The sequence below is a fragment of the Protobothrops mucrosquamatus genome, unplaced genomic scaffold, assembly GCF_001527695.2.
Source record: "Protobothrops mucrosquamatus isolate PMUCROS unplaced genomic scaffold, P.Mucros_1.0 scaffold3010, whole genome shotgun sequence".
Lineage (NCBI taxonomy): Eukaryota > Metazoa > Chordata > Lepidosauria > Squamata > Viperidae > Protobothrops > Protobothrops mucrosquamatus.
In genome coordinates, this window is record NW_015389026.1 from 179,940 (window position 1) to 198,059 (window position 18,120).

The following is an 18,120-nucleotide window of genomic DNA, read 5'->3' on the forward strand; positions in this document are numbered from 1 at the left end:
AAATTTATATGATCAGATATGATCTCATTAATTTCAAGTAAAAAAAAACTGGACTATATCGATATCAGTACAGTATTAATCACCTCTTAAAAGGCTATTTTACTTGTCTGTTGTTAGATAAAAGTACTATTCTTGGATTCAACAGTCCAGAAGCAGCCTCTGAAGACAAAATGAACTTATTTCCATTGGCTCAAACTTTATATACCTATCTTTCCCTCCTCAAGAAATTCCTTAAGTTTTACCCTTTCTTTTATTGTTCTTGTTTTTAGGTATTTATACTCAATCATTTTTCATATTTATCATATTGTCCCTCGGCACATTTCTATGGAATTAGGACATTGTTTCTAATCTACATACAGGGAGAGAAAAGGCAACCTGACTTAAATTTAAAAAAAAAATGTTTAAATTTGAATTCAACTGCTGATATCATAAAGCGACTTTAAAAAGTGAGTAATCAATGCCATTCAAATGAGGAACAGCACACATTTTATTGATCTACAGAACACAAAAGAGAGGACACCACAAGCTAATGTACAATCCTGTAAAACTATTTATTAAAACTTTGATTTTAGCCTTAACAGTTTAGGAATATAATGATAATGCTGGGGCGTATCCCCCATGTCCTATTGTTTGCTCACTAAAAAGGCGGGATGAAGTAGATATTTGATGTGGCAGTCCGTGAGGTGCTCCAGGGAGGCATTTAATTGGAATTAGCAGTAGGGTTAAGTGAAAGCAGAACCTATGGTCTCAATTCTGCTTGTAGCCATCAGCCTGCTACTACTTCCCTTAAGCCAAAATCCTGGCACAGGGTTGAAATGTGTTGGGATTCAGCCCTTAAAATTCCTAGTAAGCCTTCTTGGAACTGTGGGAATCGGAGAAGTGATTGCCTGATGGTTCCACTGCTCCTCTCTCAAACTTTGCATATGACTTTCAAAGACCCCCTTCATTTGAGGGAAGCAAATGCTTTTATTGCATTTTAATGTCATCCTATTAATAAGAAAAAGCATCACTTATATTGGACCCTCTTCTTAAGTGATTAAAAATAAGATAATTAGCTTCAACTAACTTTGCAGTAACCTTCCTCACTGTTTAGCGCAAGCCACGTTTCTTCAGGAATAATTTGTATTTATATTTTTTTTATGTATAGGACATATGCTCATGACTCCTTACACTGGATTAAGTTCCTTTTTATGTTCTTATTCGAAAATAAGTCAGACCCCCCTGTATTTGAGCTTGCTCTTACAGGAGCTTGAACAAAACCCTTTACTTGATGGATTTGGAGCAGTATGATCCCTGAATGTTTACTGATCTTCCAAAGGTCATGGCTGCCAGAGTTGCTGTGGGATGCAAAAGGAGATTTTCTGTTACTCAGATTGTGGGATAAAACCTATGGGGGAGAACAGTAATGCTCTCTTCTCCGGAACAAAGACTGCTGCCATATTATCAGTCAATTTGGCAGGTGAGTATCAAAAAGGTAAGCTGCAGGATAACCTAAACTTTGCTGCTTCTCAGTGTCCCCCTAACATAGGCAGTACAGAAACCACAGCCAGCCTGTCCAAGTGTCACCTGGAAACCTGGAATATTGTAGACCCAGATAAGCAATAAACACTTCAAATGAGATCATGTACCCTTTAGTTAAAAGGGCTGTGTTACTTGTCAAAGATCTGGCTAACATCGGTTTACAGGCAGTCCTCAGACTATGATCAGTCACTTAGCAACCTTTTTTAAAATTACGATAGCAAGTGTTTTATGGCCTGTAAAGCAATTCTGGGTGTTGTAAATTGCCTCCCCCCCCCAGTCACGGCAAAACCAAATGGGTCCATATTTAGGACTGTGGCGATCACTCAGTGACTACAGATTCCCTGAACAACTGCAGTGATTTGCCTAACCTCTGCAAAAAAAAAAAAAGTCGTCAAATTGGGTCCAATCACATGGACAACTCAACTTACAACTATAATGATTTATATCTGGAAATCTGGTCCCAACTGTGATTAAGTCAAGGACTACCTGCATCCTTGAATACGTCTTCTGTTTGCCTGCCTCTGCTGATCAGACCATTCATTCCCCTTCTTCAGGGAATGCTGCCTGCCTCGGCCCCTCTGGCTCTCCAATTTGGATTCCAGGCTGATGTTTTTATGTTATTTTGCTTCTGATCCTGCGGAAATGTGGACGTTTTCCTAGCACACTTATATAGTACTCATGAAGAACTCTTCTGGGATAGAAAAAGCAGACAAATGAGCACGTTCAAAGTCAACAGTTGGGTGATAACGACGTAAAGGCAGTATCATGTAGGGAGTCTCATCTGCAGGAAGAGCCATCTCATTTTCTCAAGATGCCAGAATAAAACTTGAAAGAAGTTGTTTTAATTTCTCAGTATTGCGGTGTGGAATTGATCAGTCCATACGACCCAATATAGCACAATTCACAAAACTTTTGGCATGGCCCTGGGGTTGATAAAACAAACTGCAATAAATTAAATCCAGGTAAAAAATGAGTACATTTTATATACTTTCTGACCCAAGAATCATCGCTAGAACTATACAGATACCAATGTTGGATAAACCTTGTTCCTACTTGCATCCTGGCATAGAGATACAGTATGTGACAAAAAAAAGCCCTTCCCTTTAAAAAAAAATAAAATACTGTTTATAGAGATAGTTATATCTAATCCCATGTCCTCCATATACGAAACAGACAAGTTTATTAGACAAGTTTTTAATTAGTCCTGAACTCGGTGCTATCATATGCTAAATGTTCAACCTGCTATGTTTTGAAGACTTATACATCTTCATCATAAGATCTTAATAATTATTAAGGGGCTGCATTGCATTGTTGACATTTTCAGGCTAGACCTACTGGTATTTATGCCTACGGACCAAGAATCTTTAGAAAACAAATACATTTGGTAGAACAAAAAAGGAGTAGCTATTGCAACCAAACTCAACTTGAAATCAGCTTGTGTCTACTCATAAACCTGGTTCTTCTATCTGCATCTCGTGTGATTTAGGTAAAATTTCTTGCTGTCCTTTATATTAATTGTTAATGTAAGACTACGGAAGTTGGCCTAATGTGTTACAATGCTTGTAATGACTTTTATTTTGCAAAGGGCATCGGTGGGTATCATCAATCCCATTTCTTTACGCTTCCCTTGGCCGTGAATTTGATTTTCACAATCCAAGTACCGGCATATCCTTCATCCAGTTCTGTGAATTTTAACAGAGGTTTCAGGAACAGAAATGCCACTTTTTTCCCCCTGACACTATACATGAAAAACATCCAATATATACAGAAATTTACTGCTGAGAAATCTTTTCAGCTGGGCTATTCATAGGTAATGGGGTTGGCAGCAGATCAACAACGGATTCTTCCTTTGTCACCATGAAGGACTGGTACAAGTACATCAACTGAGGAAAACAAATGTTACCATCTTTCACAATGCAAGTGAGCTTCATAAGGCATTTAACATTGTCACTTTCAAGCAATATTACAGGACAGAACCCACAGCAAGCCACTTTCCACCCTCTTGCAATTTCGCTTTGTAACCCTTTTCCGGAGTCTCCTTTTCTCAAAACTGCGGTGTCTTCATAATACTGTATATGCCAGGGTGGGTAAAGCGTCCGTGTGTTCAGCTGACTTGTAAAAAAAAAAAAAAATCAGAGAGAGAGAGAGAGAGAAAAAAGTGCAACCATGCTTTTAAGCCATTAAAAAAAAAGTTGTTTTTCTGGCATGTGGGGCTTTGAATCAAGCATCCAAACCCTTTCTCTTCACCAACCACAAGGGAAGAAGAACATCCTTCTGTGCGAAGTGTGAGCAGGTTAGACCCTTCCAAGGTCCGAGGAAGGACGTGAAGTCTGTCGTGGCTTTAGGCACCCAAGGTCATGTTACGTAGCAGCCACTGCTGGGATCGGCTTTCGCTGCAGTCTTTCATGGTAGGAACCATTTTGTCATCCTCCGAGGGCTCGTCCAGACACTGGTTACTGTTCACATGTCTCAAGGTCAGTCGCTGCAAAACAAGCAAGCAAACCAACAAATAAAGAAGACAGGTCAGTTGGGCTAGTCAACCAATTCCTCCACCATGTTCAGGCATGAGGGAAATCACACAGAAGCTTCCTCACCACTTATTATACAGGGACAGGAGGAAGTCGGACTGCTGAAGCTCCAAGGCCGAAAGGAAAGCTTTAACATGTATTCCTTTGGCAGAACGACCGCTCTACCACCAACTCTATGGCACCGGTCAGCTTTCTGGTAAAAGAACAACTGGCCCATCTTCTCCATTTGGGAGACACTGAAAACTAATCCTGCCAGTTTATAAAAACAAAATATTTCAAAGGCATTTTAATCTAAAGCATTTTTCCAAGTTGACCAGCAAGCTTGAAAAACATGGGCTAAGAATTCCCTTTCAGAAATGGTTTTAAGTTTGTTAGAAGAAGCATAGTTTTTTGTTTTTTTGCCTTTTCTCCCCTTCCTTATGGCAGCTCCTTCTCATATAATGAGATCGCCCTTCTATAATTAAAAAAATGATCAATTGTTAATGTGCTACAAATGTTTTGCTATAGAAAGTGGTGTAGCCTTTGGAAGTAGGGTGCTCAGAGCTAAAAATAAAAGGATTATCTAATTGTAATTAAACCAGAAGCTCCTTCTGTTCAGGGGATGTTTCCTTGAAGAAATTAAGCAGTCCATTATGCTCATAACCATTATTCTGTAAAGATACTTTGTGCAGTTTATATAGTAAACTTCCAACAATCTCCTTTCTTTATCAGTCTCAGTTCAATTTAGACTAACAAAGCGGCATTTTGTCTTCAGCTCATTCTCTCTAATCTATCATTTGTTATATTAATGAGAATTTATAAACATTTCTGTCTTATTTTTCATCCTGCTGTTTTAGAACTTGAAATGAGGAGACTAATTATATGATAGAATATCAAATGTTTAGATTTGATTTAGCTTTTTTGTCTACTATCAAATCCTTTCCAAAGACCTGGGATAGGCAGATGCTGTTTAATAATAGTAAAGGTACCATTGCAGGATGTAAGTTGTTCCAATTATCCATCATTAATCAGCAACAATCTGCTATCAATATATTGATGTTATTCAATCATATTTTTTGGGAGGTGTGGTGGCGTAAAGGTGAAGACTCTCACCTCCCCGAGAAGGTTGAGAGTTCAATTCTAGGCAGCAACAGATGTTTCTCTATCAGGGCCCAAAGAGAAAATATCTGCTGCAAATTCTGTGTAGGCCTCAGGAAGGGCATCCAGCCAATAAATGCTCAGCTCCATTCAGTCACTCTGACCCCACCCCAAAGCAAGGGATTACAAGGTCATAAAAAGAAAGAAAAATCAATAATATTTTTCAATATACTTGTGAAATTTAGCTTATATTTCTCCTCTCCCCAAAGCGCAGTATTGGATATTTCCAATCTGTAAAGTACTAGACAGGGAGAACAAAGTGAAGTTAAACTCTGAAAAAATGGAGCTTTTATGTTTTCCAAAAGCTGAATTTTAAGATCTGGGAGATAAAAAGCTATTTTGTATTGTGTGGCACTTTCTTTTAAAAATCAGATTTGTAGTCTGAGAATTTTCCTGGATCCAGCATTAGTATTGGACAGCCACATAACATGAGAATGATAGTTTTGATAAAAACTGATCAAACTTTTGCACTCTAATCTGGAAGAGGCAGGTCTTCTTTACTCCTTCACTGTGGCTATAGTATCTCAAAGCTGCACTGCACCACTGCAACCTTTCAGGGTGGCCCTTGAAGATTATCTGGAAATAACACAGGGTACATAGAGGCACACCCCCCCCTCCGAAACACCTTCATTGATTTCCAGTTGTTTCTAATAATGCACTCTGCCCAGTATTTTGGCATTTTTTAGGAAACCTACCTCAAAAAAGTTTAAACTAACATCAATGATTAATTCCTTTTTCTTCTAAGCAGAGCTAGTATTATTGATCTTTATCTGGTAATTAAGCAACAACAGTTTGCTTCCAGGGAAACAGAATGTTAATTCTGTTCAGAATCCCAAGATCTTAGTTTGACCTCCAAGTACATTTCCAACTCTGTTATTCTATGTTCTAGGATAAAGGTTTATTCTATGTTCTATAGATGTCATTATGTGCAAGGACTCCACACTTTTTAAAACTGAACTATTTTCTTAAGATGGTTGAAATGATGAAATTGCACAAACTTCTAACATTTTGCATTACACTGAATTTCATGTTAAATTGGCCTGAAGGTGTTTTGTGCTATAACAATTTCTACCCAGAAAAAAACATTAAGAAAAGTAACAAAGGAGGTTTTCCTCTTACTTTAAGTAGACTGCTGTGAAATTCCCAGAGAAACACATCTGTTATACTAAATCACTTAAAGCTATTTCATATTATGTAACCCATTGTTATAGGTTATTTTCCTCTAAGATGTACATATAATAGCGTGCCAAAAGGCTTTAAGAAATAATTCAGAACAATGAAAGTACCATATTTTAGAATTAGTTGAATTAGAGGCTTCATAACTCTCTTCTGGATTCCAAATCAAATATAGACCTAATATTTCACCAGCTGTTTCTTTGTATTTGTTGTAGAATTTTACATTAAAAAATACATGTTGAATATTTCAATGGCCTTCTATAAGCACCTATTCCTACCATTCTATCATTATGTAATGCTATTACAAAAATTTCTTTTTTTGGCCAACAATCAATTACATTAGAAAAATATCAGCCACAAAACCACCCAATCTGTAATTTCTCTCATTATTTGGTACCAGATTAAAGTTTTTCAGCATATTCAAGTTATTTGATGACTCATAACACTATTTTTTTGTCTTAGTCAAACAGGACCTTTCAAAAGAACAAAGATGTCATTGTAATGAATAACAATGTGTGTGTATATATATTATATGGGGTTCCTCTAATGTGACTATTTTGGATAATGAGATATAATTGACATTAAAATAATATTTTGAAATGCTCTGACAAAAAATTATAGTGCTAACATATCCATTTAACTTGTAGATTGTATTCTTTCTAATGTAACTCTTGTACAGTGAAACAGGCACTTTGCAAACAAATACATGAAATTCTCCATTATCACTATCAAAAATGCTATGCAACACATTTCTATCTACCACAAAAATAAACTATTTTTATTTTTATTGTATTTACTTACAGTATTACAAGGCTGCTTTTCAAATACTGCATCCAGGTGGCATACACAACAGTTCCACAACATAGTTTAAAAACCAAGCATTAAAACATGGTCTCAATTATTATATGTAGAACAATGATCAACTGAAAAAGCATGGATTGAATTCCCAAGGCAGGGCAAATTTTCAAACTTACATAACTGCTATGCAGAAGGGAAATATATTAACCACCAGTGAGTGGGACTGAATTCCAAAGATACTGTCAAAGCCAATCTGTTTTAGGAGATTAATTCCTTTATGGATTTCACAGTTTGCATAAATTGAGCATATCTTGAGAAATGTTCCTCAAGATATCCTGGCCTTATGCTATACAAATTATTGTTTGATACTATAGACCAAATAGTACAATACAGTGACAGCCAATGTAGATGTTCCAGAGCATGATCCAGTAAGAGGGCAGGGTTATGGTGAGGCAATCCTCCAAAGCAATCACATGATTATTTAGAAAGGCCTTCATCCTTAGCTTTTATTTCGTCAGTTGCCGTGCCATCATTCATTCAACTTGAATGAGGTGGATTCCAACATGAATTCAGATAAGCTAGAGTTAAAAGTATTTTACATTTTTTTAGATTTTAATTTAAATTTTCCTTGACTGCATTTTTTTTATTTTGGTCTGTGACATACTCAGTTCTCATGACTTTATTCTTTTTACCACAGTGGTTATTGGAATTATCCTCTAGTGATAGAGAGACTATATAAACAGCACGCTCATCATTTCACAGACAAAATGGAGCATTTTGTTTCTTGTCAAAAGGGAAAGAAAGATTCAAAATGGCTGAGAGAATTGCTTTTGATACCGAGATATTAAGGCTTCTAGTAGTTTTACTAAACTACAACTAGCACTTATTGCTCTAAATGTGAGGCAAGAACTTCTTTGAAGGTATTTTTATGCAGAAGGGTGTTTCAATTTGAAAGAAACGTATGATTTATAAAGCTGTACAGCCGAACTTCTGCTTAGGTAAAGTTACTGTAAACTAATTCCCGAACTGTTCTTATTGAACCAAGGACTTCAACTATAAATAATAATAATGTTGTAAGCTGCTTGGAATCACTGTGAGTTGAATGGCCATATAAAAGTGTTTAATGCATAAATAAAAATAAATGTGATAAATAATGTTTGCTTTGATAGTATCAACAGGGCAAAACTTCACTTTACACAACATCATTCAGTGAAAAAACTGAGAAACACAGCACACCTCTTCTTTACACAGTGCTGTAAGTTGGCTGTCTACTACTATTGTACCAATTATAGATTCACAGAATCAGTGCCAGGAATGGTGGCTTCTGTGTTAGATTTTTATACCATTTTTCCTCCAGAAAATCCTCTTTATAGGATTGCAATAAGAAGTGTGACTAAGTGGTATAGCTTAGCTGGGTAAAAAATTCTGGGAGTTGAAGTCCACAAGTCTTAAAGTTGCCAAGTTTGGAGACACCTGGCTTAGACCAGAGGGAGCGACTGGCCTTATTTTCATAAGTAGGTCTGGACTCAAACCTAAGTTCTCTAGCTATAATCCAACAGTTTAATTACTCTTTCATTTGCTATGCTATATAACTGGATTGGATTAAATGTTGGGCAGCATTTGAACCCCCCAAAGGGGCCTGATCTGCTGTGAATCAGTAGACGATCAAACACTGGCTACTGCCACAAAGATTTTTCCCACTTTAATACTTGGACACTATTTATTAAAAATAGGTGCTTTAAAAGGTAATGCAAAACAACCAGACTTTTAACAGTTTTTAGAATTAAATAAGGTATGCAAAAAAAAAGGAACTACACCACAGAAGAAAAGTAGCATTAATAAATGCAGTTGTTATATAACTATGTTTACCTCAATACTAGACTTTACAGTAGCAACTAGGAGGGAGGGTGAGAAGGAAAAAAAAAGCTATCATATTTATTTATTTATTTTCATGATACCTACCTCTAGGCATCTACTAAAGGAAATAATCGGTGGAGCTTTTAAATATGTTCCTAAAAACCTCCAGCCGAGTATAGTTTCTCAACAACCACTTCTGAAAAGGGCTGTCATTACAAGGCTCCATGGTGGGACCATGAATGGCATCTTCTATCCTGCTTACAGTCAAACAAGACTGGGTAATAATATGAAGAAAGGTGTATGTCTGTGAGACAGAAAAATGGCAAGTAGAAATCATGAAGTAGAAAAAGAACAAGTAGAAATCTTGAAGTAAAAGGGTAAACCTCCCTATCCGATCTACGGCAATGAAAAGGTGAATAAACTACAATATAAGTACCTTATATTCACATACCTTAAGTCATCACCTTGAAACAGTCTTAGTATTTATATGGGTTTCATAAAACATTAACGTAAATCAACATATTTATACTCTAGAAAGAATGCAGAGAGGAGCAACAAAGGTGATTAGGGGACTGGACTTATACCTCTTCTGCTTTCTCTTAATTCATTATCTTGGTTATTTCATTGCCCCTTCTGACTTGTGCAACAATATGCTTTTAATTCATTCCCATTAAAATTAAGTGTCTCATGGTGCTGTCAATCCACTAGGTTTACAGAGTCAGCCTCTTGCCCCCAACAGTCTGGGTCCTCATTTTACCGACCTCAGAAGATGGAAGGCTGAATCAAACTTGAGCTAATGAGACTCAAACTGCCGACAGCCGGCAGTCAGTAGAAGTAACCTGCAGTACTGCATTCTAACCACTGCGCCACCACAGCTCTTATGACGGTTTTTCACACTTATGACTGTTGCAGCATCCCTACAGTCACATGATCAAAATCTGGACGCTTGGCAACTGGCATGTATTTATCATTGAGATGTTGTAGTGGTTAAAAATCTATCCATCTCTATGCTTCTACACTATATTTGCATTTAACTGTATATATAACTGTATATATCAGATTACCTCCCATCGGCCAGTACGCTCCCACAGAGTGGGTCTCCTCAGGGTGCCGTCAGCCAGACAGTGCCGGCTGGCGACCCCCAGGGGGAGGGCCTTCTCGGTGGGAGCTCCCACCCTTTGGAATGAACTACCCCCAGAGATCAGGGTGATCCCTGATCTTCCTTCCTTCCGCCGCGCCCTTAAGACATGGCTGTTTCAGCTAGCAGGACTGGCCTAGGGGAAATTTTTAGCTGGGTTTTAAAAGATTTTAAATTAATATAGGCCAATATTAATATCTTTTTTAATTATGTTTTTAACTATAGTTATTTTGGTATTTCTGTATCTGTTTTATTAGGCTGTTAGCCGCCCTGAGTCCGCAAGGAGAAGGGCGGGATATAAATACAATAAAACTCAAACTCAAACTCAAACTCCTATTTATTATCAATATTCTGACCTATACAGTGTAAGTTTGCATAGCCTTTCTTATTTTGAAGGAAGATCTATTTTTTAAAAAGTGGCATCCTTCCTCAATTGAAACTAGCAATACATATTTTTTTAAAAAATGTATTGAATGCAACCTTTATTTAATATTTTATCATAAAATATGTACCAGTTAATGCCTGTTATTTAATTTTGGTAATTAGAATGTACTAGCATGGAGAACAACTAAAAAAATTGCTCACTCTGAGTGAGCAACTGGAATATCAATTTTCATTATGTATCTCAGATGCATAGTTATTTCCCTTCTGCTTTCTACTAATAGAAAATAAATGCAGAATGGGGAAAAAATGAAGATTTAGTAGTCCTGAATATCAATATTTATTAAACACATACTCAGCAAATCAAACAGTAATGGATGAAAAAAGAAAGAATGGCATTGCAAAACATTTTCAACTAAAAGAGAATACATTCAAAAATTCTGACTACAGGGAATTTTATCTGCATGCAGTGCAGCTAAACCTATCTCAAATCCATGCAAATTCCTATTATTAACTTTCATACAGTCCTGCCAATTTGGAAGAAAACAATGAACCCTGTGAAATGATTAGTCTTTCATTTTACAGATAAAACGAGTCTTATTGAACGTAAACAGTTCTGAATCATGAGCCAATTTACCCAAACCTTAATGGACTGATATCCGTAACTTTAAAACATTAATACACCAAAAACATTTTATAACAATATTTAATGTATACAGCAGAAACCTTTTCAATTATCAAAATAATGTAAAAATGTTGGTTGGAACCAGCTAATTGAGCCTGTCGGAGCATACCTCACAAGGATTATTACGCTCACTGTCTAATGGAAGTAGCAGCCGGTCACTCAAAATAACAATGACTCCTCATCTGAATAGGTTTCAGGAAAAGTACAAAACATGGTTTGTAACCACCATGAGAATTAAATTAAAAGACCTCGCATAGTGCCAATGGTAAACACATATTGCTTTCCCGTCTTCCTGTGTTCTGTAGTCCTCATCCCCATTTCTTTGCAAACGTAGTGCTCTGATGAATTTGATTCTCATAAATACATATCCCAATGTTCTGATAGAATGTGCCTCATGAAAGATTTATTATGCAATAACAACTGCAACTGGATCTTTTTCATTCATTTTGCAGGTGCAGGAAAAAGACAGAAATGAACTTTTTGTTGGTGTGACTGTTCACAACGAATACATTCCTGAGTAATTTTTTTTTCAAAGAAAGGACAATCCTCAAATATTTTGAGAAATGACATTTTCTCCTTTTATCTACGCATCTGTACCATGTATTCTTCCTTTTTCTATTCTCTAAAAAATGAAACACGCTACAACACAATTATCTTCAAACTATCAGCATCGTGCTACGTGATGGAGCAGGAAATGGAGAATCTATTCTTATAAAATAGTCTACAACTAAACAAAGGTCATATATATCACAAAAGCAGTAAGCAAGTGAAATCCTAAACTAAAATCAATCACAGGGATTACCAGTTTCAAAATGCTTACCTCAAAGTTGTATTCCCATTTACCTGCATGCTAACAAAAGCAAAGGAATGGCAATGTACAGTCAAACTATGACCCAGGAAAATGTATAGAAAGCATTATGTTTCTTTCAACTGCCTATACCATCTTCAGGCTTTATGGTAGAGATAGTCAACTAAATATTTCTAACATCTAAATCTTGGTAGTTGACTTCAAAAAGAGGTTAAAGCATATGTCCGGTCAGATTTTTTTCCATAAAAGCAATAGTGACAGAAATAGTTTTTCTCTATTTGAGTAATTGAGAACCATTTGGGGTTGTGGTGAAAGCAACAGGCTAGAAACCAGGAGACCATGAATTCTGGTTCTACCTTAGGCACAAAGCCAGCTGAGTCATCTTGGGCCAGTCATTCTCTCTCATCCCTAGGAAGCAGATAAACGCAAACTACTTTGGAAAAACCTGATCAAAAAAACTTGGCCAGACTTCAGAAGTAAAAAACTGATATGAAGGCATGTACACATGCTTACACACACATTCTCTCTCTCTCTCTCTCTCTGTCACACACACACACACACACACACAATTTGTGAAAAGAATGCTAATAATTTGGCAAAAGATTGCAATTCAATTGTTGGTTTAAAGCCTTCATGGCATGGGACCATCTCACCCCACTGGGATTGGCGCGTACCACTCATGCTGGCGGAGGGGGCATGCTGCGGGTCCCGTCAGCCTGATTATTCTGGCTGGAGGGGCCCAGGAAGAAGGGCCCAGGGGCCTCCTGCTGTGGCTCCTGCCCTCCGAAACATTTTGCCCTCAATGTGAGGTTGGCCACAGCCCTCCTATCTTTTTGTAAGGGCCTGAAGATATGGCTCTGCCAGTTGGCTTGAGGCCCCAGTGGGGGAACAGTGCAACGATGGTGATGGATTGAGTAATACAGATACCACCAGTGGCACAGGCAGTTATGTGTGCTCCTAGAACAGTATATATTACATCTCTAGTCTACAAGCTGCACTGATTACCAGTTTGCTTCTGAGTTGCATTTGAAGTATTGTTTTTGACCTTTAAAGCCCTTCATAGCATGGACTGAACTATCTGAAGGACCACCTCTCCCCTGTTAGATCTGGCAGAGAAGGCATGCTGCAGGTACCATTCCTAGGGATCTACATTTTGTGGGTCTTAGTAGATGTACCTTTGTTGTCATGGCGCCCATCTTATGAAATAGCCTTCCTCCTGGAATTAGATTAGCTCCACCCCTTTTGACATTCTGAAAAGCCCTCAAGACCTGGTTTATGTTATCGGGCTTGAGGCTCCCAGCGAACTGGAGACTTGTTTAGATGGCTCCATTGCTGAGCTGATTATTTTTATCCTCCCTTCCCCTAGGGTTTGTATCTCTGTTAATGTGATTTTTGTATTTTTTATATCTGTGGGGTTTTTTCTGATTGTTCTGCGCCACCCAGAGATCCTTTTGGTAAGAAATGGCTATACAGATAGATAGATAGATAGATAGATGGATGGATGGATGGATGGATGGATGGACGGACGGACGGACGGACGGACGGACGGACGGACGGACGGACACCATAGGAGAAATTCTTAACCCTTTTCCAGGGCTGTAAGTTGGATCAGAATTGATGCTCCCTAATGGTGCACTGTACTGGTTAAGGCACCAGGCTAAAAACCAGGAAACCGAGAGTTCTACTCCTGCTTAGACAGTCACTCTCAATCCTCAGCAATGGCAAACCACTTTTAAAAACTTTGCCAAGAAAACTGCAGGAACTAAACCAGACGGTCACCAGAAGTTAAAACTGATTCAAAGCTACACACACACACGGACGCATAGAAGAATATTAGAAGATTTCTAGAAGAAATTTTTAAAACAATATTAATTTAAAGATTCCTTTTGCATCATATGGAAGAAGCTAGTTTCTAAAAATACAGAGCTGCCATATATTAGTTAGCTTCAATGCGCTAGGTCACAGGGGTAGGCAACTTTGGCTCTTTTATGACTCGTGGACTTCAACTCCCAGAATTCCTGAGCCAGCATGGCTGGCTCAGGAATTCTGGGAGTTGAAGTCCACAAGTCATAAAAGAGACAAGGTTGCCTACCCCTGCGCTAGGATATCAACTGAGTCATTTGATAATGCCATAGTTCCTGGAACTCTCTAGGTCCAGTTCAGCATAATTTAAGATGAATAATCTCCTTAAGGCAGCTGGGTTGCCTCAGCACTTCTTTTTTCAGTATTCAGTAAATGGTTACTGAAGAAAAAAGTAAGGGTAAAGAGACTCTGGTTTTATATTGACATTAAATAAAATTCTATTAATACTTATAGTAAAATAACCATTTCCATTTGCAATTTGTAAAAACTAAAAACACAATCCAAAGTACCTTAAATCAAGTCACAATTTGTAAATTGCAATAATGATAACACAATAAAAATACATTTTTACCCTATCGTTATATATCTGGAGTGCTGTGGGTTTTTCCCTCTTTCTTAATTCAACTTGGTAAGCTAGCACTACAACAAAATGATTCTACCGACAAATTGCCTTTTCTATGAGTTTCTTATCACAGAACTACAACATATTCCCTTTTTGCTGGCTCCATCTAATGGTTGTTTCTGATTTTGCAATCTGATTTTTTTATAAGCTTCTAACATAGCTTCAAAAAACGCTGGTGAAATTTATTTTCAAATATCCCACATGACAACATTTGCTATAAACTATTTATCTTCTTACAAACATGGTTTCAAACTAACTATTAAAATAGTTGGTTATTTTAATACTGAATTGTACAGATATTATAAAACTGTCATCTGATTTTTTTAAAGAAACCCATATATTAAATCGCATGAGCTTTAATATGGTAATGAATCAGTAATAACTGCAAAAACCTGTATATCAAAGTAGAAAAGTAATACACATATGTATCATATAAAGTTTTGCTCCTTGAGTACATCAGGTTCTTAAATATTTTCCATAAAGCTACAGCTAAATATGTTGTCAGTGAAATGGCATGGATTGTTTTTTCTTTTTCAACGCTGCAACTGTCTGACTGTATCTCATATATTTATAACATGTCTTCTTGCAGTAATGAAATTGCATAATGTATGTTTTGCATCCCAAACATCCTGCTGGCTTAGTATTTATGGGTGAAGAATTATGTACCTAGTCACAATATTTTATGGGAATGCATGTTTTATTATGTAGCATATCATTCCCAGATAATGAAAACTTCCTTGAAATAATAAATATTGCTGGTTTATTGGGAAACAGATCACTGCATAAATTGTAAGGTTCAAAATTACAGTAGATAGGAATATATTTTCCACGTGTGAACTTGAAAGTATAATCCCAGTGTGATGAAGACCCATCTGTCATATCTGAAATTAAGTCTAGGATGGCTGCAACAGCTGCTCTGTTTCATCAAGTTCAGTGTCAAACAGTGTCCTTCTGCAAATATAGAAGGAAGTCTAACAACCAGTTTCTTCCTCACTCAGCTATGTAGTTAAATGCCGACCTAATTTACTTTATTGTTTACTCCTTTATTTCTGCTCTTGCTTTGAAGAGGGGTGAGCTTTTAATACAACCTATCCCTCCAAACAAAAAATCTAGCAAAATGTCCTTTGTAGGATGTTCCATGATGGGTCTTTAAGATAGACTTCATTGGCCCATCTAATCCAGATCTCTGCTAGAATAGTCCACCTCTGTATGTAGAACTAACTAACTTTCTGCTATAGAAATTAATACATTTTCCTAACTGTGTGCCTCACTACTTTCTTTAGTATGCTTGCTTTATTCTTTTGCCAATAACTTTTACTTATTTATAAGACCAGGACTGACTTGGCTTTGTGCATAAACTTTGCACAAGAATGTTTACCATGCTAGACCTAAGAGGTGGTGAAGGAAAGAAGGAAAGCAGACTGAACTGTCTGATTTCCAAGCATGTCCATACCTTATAACTTTTTAGACTTTTCCACTTCAGATAAGAGGAATAGGAATGGTGACAGTTTATCCTCATTCTTTAAATCCTGTGCAATCTTGTTTTACAAGGAAGTGAGGAAATGGCTAAAAAGAGTCCCTGAAATTAAGTCATTTCGTGCACCCATATTCTGAGAGAAGCAGTTTTTGAAGCAGCTGTAGATGCCTTCTAAAAACAAAAAGGGGGGGTACTCTTCAGGGTCCTACATGTTGTGAATACTCTTTTTAAATGCTCTGAATAACCTAATAAATGAGTAGTTAGTGATTCATTGTCTTTAGGCTCAATTATACAGAGAACTCAAGTTTAGAAGAGGTTACTGTGGTAGAAGGAATAATAATTTACATGAGGGATGGGGTTAGAAGGGAAAGAGATGCAAAGTTGGTATCCTCACCCCCCCCCCCAATGTATCTGAAAATAAAGGGGGGAGAAACAACGGTGAAAACATTTCTTAACAAATTCACCAACCTGCTAAAGAATCTTCTCAACCCTGGCAACTTTAAGATCTGTGGACTTCCAATTCCCGGAATTCCGCAGCCAGCATGCTGGATGTGCCAACATGCATATCTTAAAGTTGGCAAAGTTGAGAAATACCGCTTTAGCCTTTGTTGTTGTTGTTAGCTCCAGGCAAGCAATAGTATTGTTCAAATCCTTCATTTCTATATTTGAATAAATACCTCGGCATCGTATTCCCAAAGTTGATTTCCTCTCATGTGATGGCACTTCAGCATAATTACAGGCCCATTGAGCCTAGAGACATCCATACATAAATCATCTGTGCGGATTTCCTTGTCGGCAGTGTATGAAAATACCTGGAAGAGAGAGGTGTTCGTAAAATAATAGCTAATGCTGAAGAGAAAAAGTTAACAATGACATGGAAAGCATATGGAAAACATAGATTTTGCTTCAAACCTGATAACTCCCATTTCATCCATTGCCTGGCCATTCCAGTGAATGTGAATGCACACAATAAAGATTTTGGCTTTGAGCTCAAGGATCAGCAGTAGGCAATCTGTATTTTGTTTCTTAATCTGTATTATGTACAGATGGTCCTTATTTACCGACTATTTGAATTTATGACAGCACTCAACAAGTATTATATTTATAACTGGTTCTTATTGTTGAGGCTATCACAGCATTCCTGTGGCCATGTGAACGTGATGTGGGCTCATGGCAACCAGCTCGCAGTTCAGCTTGCAGCATCCTGCAGTTATGGGATCACCCTTTGCAACAATCACTGCCAGCTTCCAACAAAGTCAATGAGAAAGCCAGGAGGAGGTTGCAAATGGCAACAGCATAATGTCAAGCTTAATAATGCTGTGGAATTCGCTTAATAATGGCAACTTAAAGTGCCAGAACTGCCATCGCTAAGCGACAGTCACGTGACATTACGGTACATTTCGCAACAGCATTCCTTAGTGACAGAAATTCCAGTCCCAATCACCATCATTAAGTGAGGATCTTAACTATGTGAAAAACAAAGTAGTGCAATGAACCAGATCGTGTTCTCTGAAAAGCAACTTAAGAATGAAACCCTATACATCACTATTCAGGAATACTTTTGTGAAGTTAAAGTTACAGAACCAGATATGGAATTGTGTTGTACTCTACTTGATTACCAAGATTAAAGTTGCGTACACTGTACCTTTACGGCAGTAAGCGTCATTGAATTTAATGGGGCTTGCATTTCAGTAGTTAAATATAGTGCTTCTTTTTCAAGATAGTCTGTAATGATAATCTTGGAAATTGCCTTCCATGTAGAAAGCATTAATTACTCCAAGATTCTTAACAGACATTTATAGAAAAATAGGGTTGATTCTGCTAAAAAAAACACCTAGAATTACTAGGATGGATTTTGATTGCAAAAGCCATTTGAGTGACTAGGGAAGTCTGAATGTCATATACTCTATTACAATTCTCTATTACAAACTGCAATTAAAACATAAAAATAAATTCTGTACACAGGGAGCGGTTATGAGGACAAAAATAAAGCACAAATATGTTTTCAATAAGCTCAAGCTTTGGGATATTTTAATCATGTAAATAAATATTCAAATGTTCGTGAAATGGAGATACAGTTGAGATATTTTAAAAAATTCAGGTTTCTAAGCAGTGTAATTCAATTATGT

The 18,120-nt window shown here is 37.1% G+C and overlaps 1 protein-coding gene across 1 annotated transcript in view; it reads right to left on the reverse strand.

Moving 5' to 3' along the window:
• Nucleotides 1–3,715: 3,715 nt before the first annotated feature.
• Nucleotides 3,716–18,120, reverse strand: part of LOC107296866 (polypeptide N-acetylgalactosaminyltransferase 13) — a 98,851-nt gene continuing 84,446 nt past the window's right edge. Inside the window, exons 10-11 of the mRNA XM_015826221.1 lie at nt 16,669–16,803; nt 3,716–4,003 (exon numbers count right to left, since the gene is read on the reverse strand). Coding sequence (XP_015681707.1) covers nt 3,863–4,003; nt 16,669–16,803 — 276 coding nt within the window. The 3' untranslated portion in view covers nt 3,716–3,862. The remainder of the gene's footprint in view (nt 4,004–16,668; nt 16,804–18,120) is intronic.